This window comes from Lactuca serriola, chromosome 9 (assembly GCF_051521515.1).
Source record: "Lactuca serriola cultivar US96UC23 chromosome 9, Lser_US96UC23_V15, whole genome shotgun sequence".
NCBI classification, from domain to species: domain Eukaryota; kingdom Viridiplantae; phylum Streptophyta; class Magnoliopsida; order Asterales; family Asteraceae; genus Lactuca; species Lactuca serriola.
The window spans coordinates 187,163,069-187,165,692 of record NC_136416.1 but is presented as its reverse complement, the minus strand read 5'-3'; the positions used below and the strand labels follow the sequence as shown (position 1 = coordinate 187,165,692).

General features: G+C 40.1%; 1 protein-coding gene across 1 annotated transcript; it reads right to left on the bottom strand.

Moving 5' to 3' along the window:
* Window positions 1–374: 374 nt before the first annotated feature.
* LOC145074983 (cytochrome b561 and DOMON domain-containing protein At5g35735-like) lies at window positions 375–1,915 on the bottom strand. The gene is made up of 2 exons (XM_079021291.1): window positions 1,246–1,915; window positions 375–1,157 (listed from the first exon to the last, which is right to left on the bottom strand). Exons 1-2 carry the CDS (start codon window positions 1,855–1,857, stop codon window positions 591–593), a joined length of 1,179 nt encoding a protein of 392 aa, XP_078877417.1. The 5' UTR covers window positions 1,858–1,915; the 3' UTR covers window positions 375–590.
* Between the last annotated feature and the right edge of the window lie 709 nt (window positions 1,916–2,624).

Genomic DNA, 2,624 nt, shown 5'->3' with positions numbered 1-2,624 from the left:
GATTTTGAGTGGACCAAATTATCAAAGAACAATTTCCATGCTTGGAATTTTGCAATATTCTCCGGCTTCAAATCATAATTTTTTTTTCCATGTTTGGAATTTTGCAATATCAACCGGCTTGAGGTGTGTGTGAAGGGGGGGGGGGGGGGGGGGGTAATCAAGTAGATACTTAACAGAATAAAGAACCTCGACGACATTTTTCTAATTTAAGTTTAGGTTGTTAGAGTTTGGTTATAGAGTTAGTTGGTCAAATAATTAGTTTATTAAAAGTTCTCTGTTTGAATTGCGTTGTATTTATAGGTAGTTGTTGAATCAATCAATGAAAACTTTCATTATACTAATTCTTTTTCCACCTTCTAAATCATGTCATCAAATGCGGTCAAATATATTTTTATATAATTTTTCAAAGTAAATCTCAACATATTTTTTATACATTAAAAAATTAGAACCATGATAAAAAAAGAATATAAATTTCATCATACCAACAATAATAAACCTCGACAAAAATAAATGTATAAACACGAACTATGACTACGGCCGAAAAATGGAAGCAACAACCAGGTCATGAAGCTCCTCCGCCCTCCACTGCCTTACGCCGGCTGGCCATGGCTGTAACCATAACCGTTCGCTCCATGAGCGCCGTTCACCTGCTTTTCCTCCTTCTTTCTCTTCAAAACAATGAACCACGTAAAAGCTTCCAAGATGGCTGCAATGGCGCCTAGAGATATAAGAACACCAATGTAAGCATGCTTCCATTTCTTCTCCGGATCCAAAATATCGAGTCCTTTAAAGACGTTGATGATTGCGAGAGTGATGACAGTGTACCCAACGCCGCCATGATAGATGTTCCAATACTTCCTGTATTTGTTATCAGGCTTCGGCCTCAACAGCAGCGCAAATACCTGTAGAGTTCCGAGGACAAAGAGGGTGATCCCGATGTTCCGGTGAGAAGTGTACTTGATACCCTCGGAGTCGCTGCCGAGTTTCAGTCCGGTACCCCATCCGGCGACTCCGACGCCGTAGGCGGTGGCTTGACAGGCGATGTGAATGTAAAACCAGGCGGGATTAGCGACCTTGAATACTTTCACGTAACGCGCCACCATGGCTCCCATCGGCATAAGTATTCCCCAACTCACAGCGTTTAACACTCCATGCGTCTGTAAAATTAACGAAACATAATTTAATCAATCACCTGTACCTTGTGCATATTATATAATATGAAAGAACTCAAGAAGAAAAGCTTACGTTTCTCCGGTGAAGTAGTGAACCACCAACGGGGGCGCCGGCACCAGTCTGCCCGGTGATGAAATCCACCGTTCCTAACGAATTTCGATTGTCAGAACCCAAAGCATGAGCACCCGGAGCTCCGTTAGAAACCGGACCCGACTGCCAAACCTGATTAAAACTCGTTCTCCCGCCAGGCAAAACCAAAGTCGCATGAATCAGAACATCGCCGTTCACCCACTCCGCCCTGATCGCCGGCACGGCGAAGTTCAACGGAGACTGTTGCAGCCCCGTGCCGTAGCTGGTAACCGCCGATGTATAGCCTTGAACGGATCCGTTTGAGTTGGGTAAAGCAACAAGAGCTTGAGCGCCAAGCATACCCGACCCGTTTAAGTTTAGAGCCCAAGCCACCCACGTCGACGTTGAAACTCCGGTGTGCCGGTAAGCCACATCCACGGTGCCATTGGTCGGGTGGTAGTTCCAGTGAAGATTCGAGTTTTGAACAGGTAAACTCACACACGTTGCATAGATTTCGTTGTTTCTGAAGTTATAAGAACTGCAATCTTCTTGAGCTAAAGATAAGATCGAATTGGATATCAAAATGCAAAAAAGAAAGTGAATAACTTTTCCCATTTTTGAAACTTTTGAAGATCAAAATCGAGTATTTCTGAGAGATGAACAAGAAGAGCTTTTATAGAGCAAAAAAAGAGTTGGCGGATTCTTTATTGACAGGAATTGGAAGAAGTCTCGAAAGAGTTGATGTGGTGCTACTTGTGTTTTCTTTATCATATCATAAGACCAAATATTGAGTATGAATGTTCCAATAATATATGATTTTCTTATTATTATAACTCTAACTGCTTTACAAAAATATTGACTATCTAGAAAAAATCGTTTTATCTGACGATGTTTTACATCGAATTAGATTATCAAATATTTGTACTTTATGGTAGATTCGGAACATTTTGATCCATTGTGATAAAATAAGTTGTGTTAGCCATTTTAGACCAAAGAGAAATATCATATTACAAAAATGATCAAGTTTCTATGGCCATGGTTAGGTAAATCTCGAGTTAATTACAATTTTGAACCATGTGGTTGAGATGGTTTAGTCCAAGTTTCTAAAATATGACACCCATGGTTTTTATGATTGGCAGTTTTAGTCCCTTCAAATGATTATCCTGGGCATGTCTCCGTTTAATAGATGTAGGATGACAAAAATGTCACTCTTTTGTCTGATTTTTCTTTTGCAATTTTCTAACGTTGGAGACCATTTATGTTAATTAGTTGAAAATGGAAATAAAAATCCTAAGTTGAATCATGTCACCATCACAATCTCCATCTTTATACTCTCTTTCATCTCCAACATATACCCTTCACATGAAACTATGATGACATCT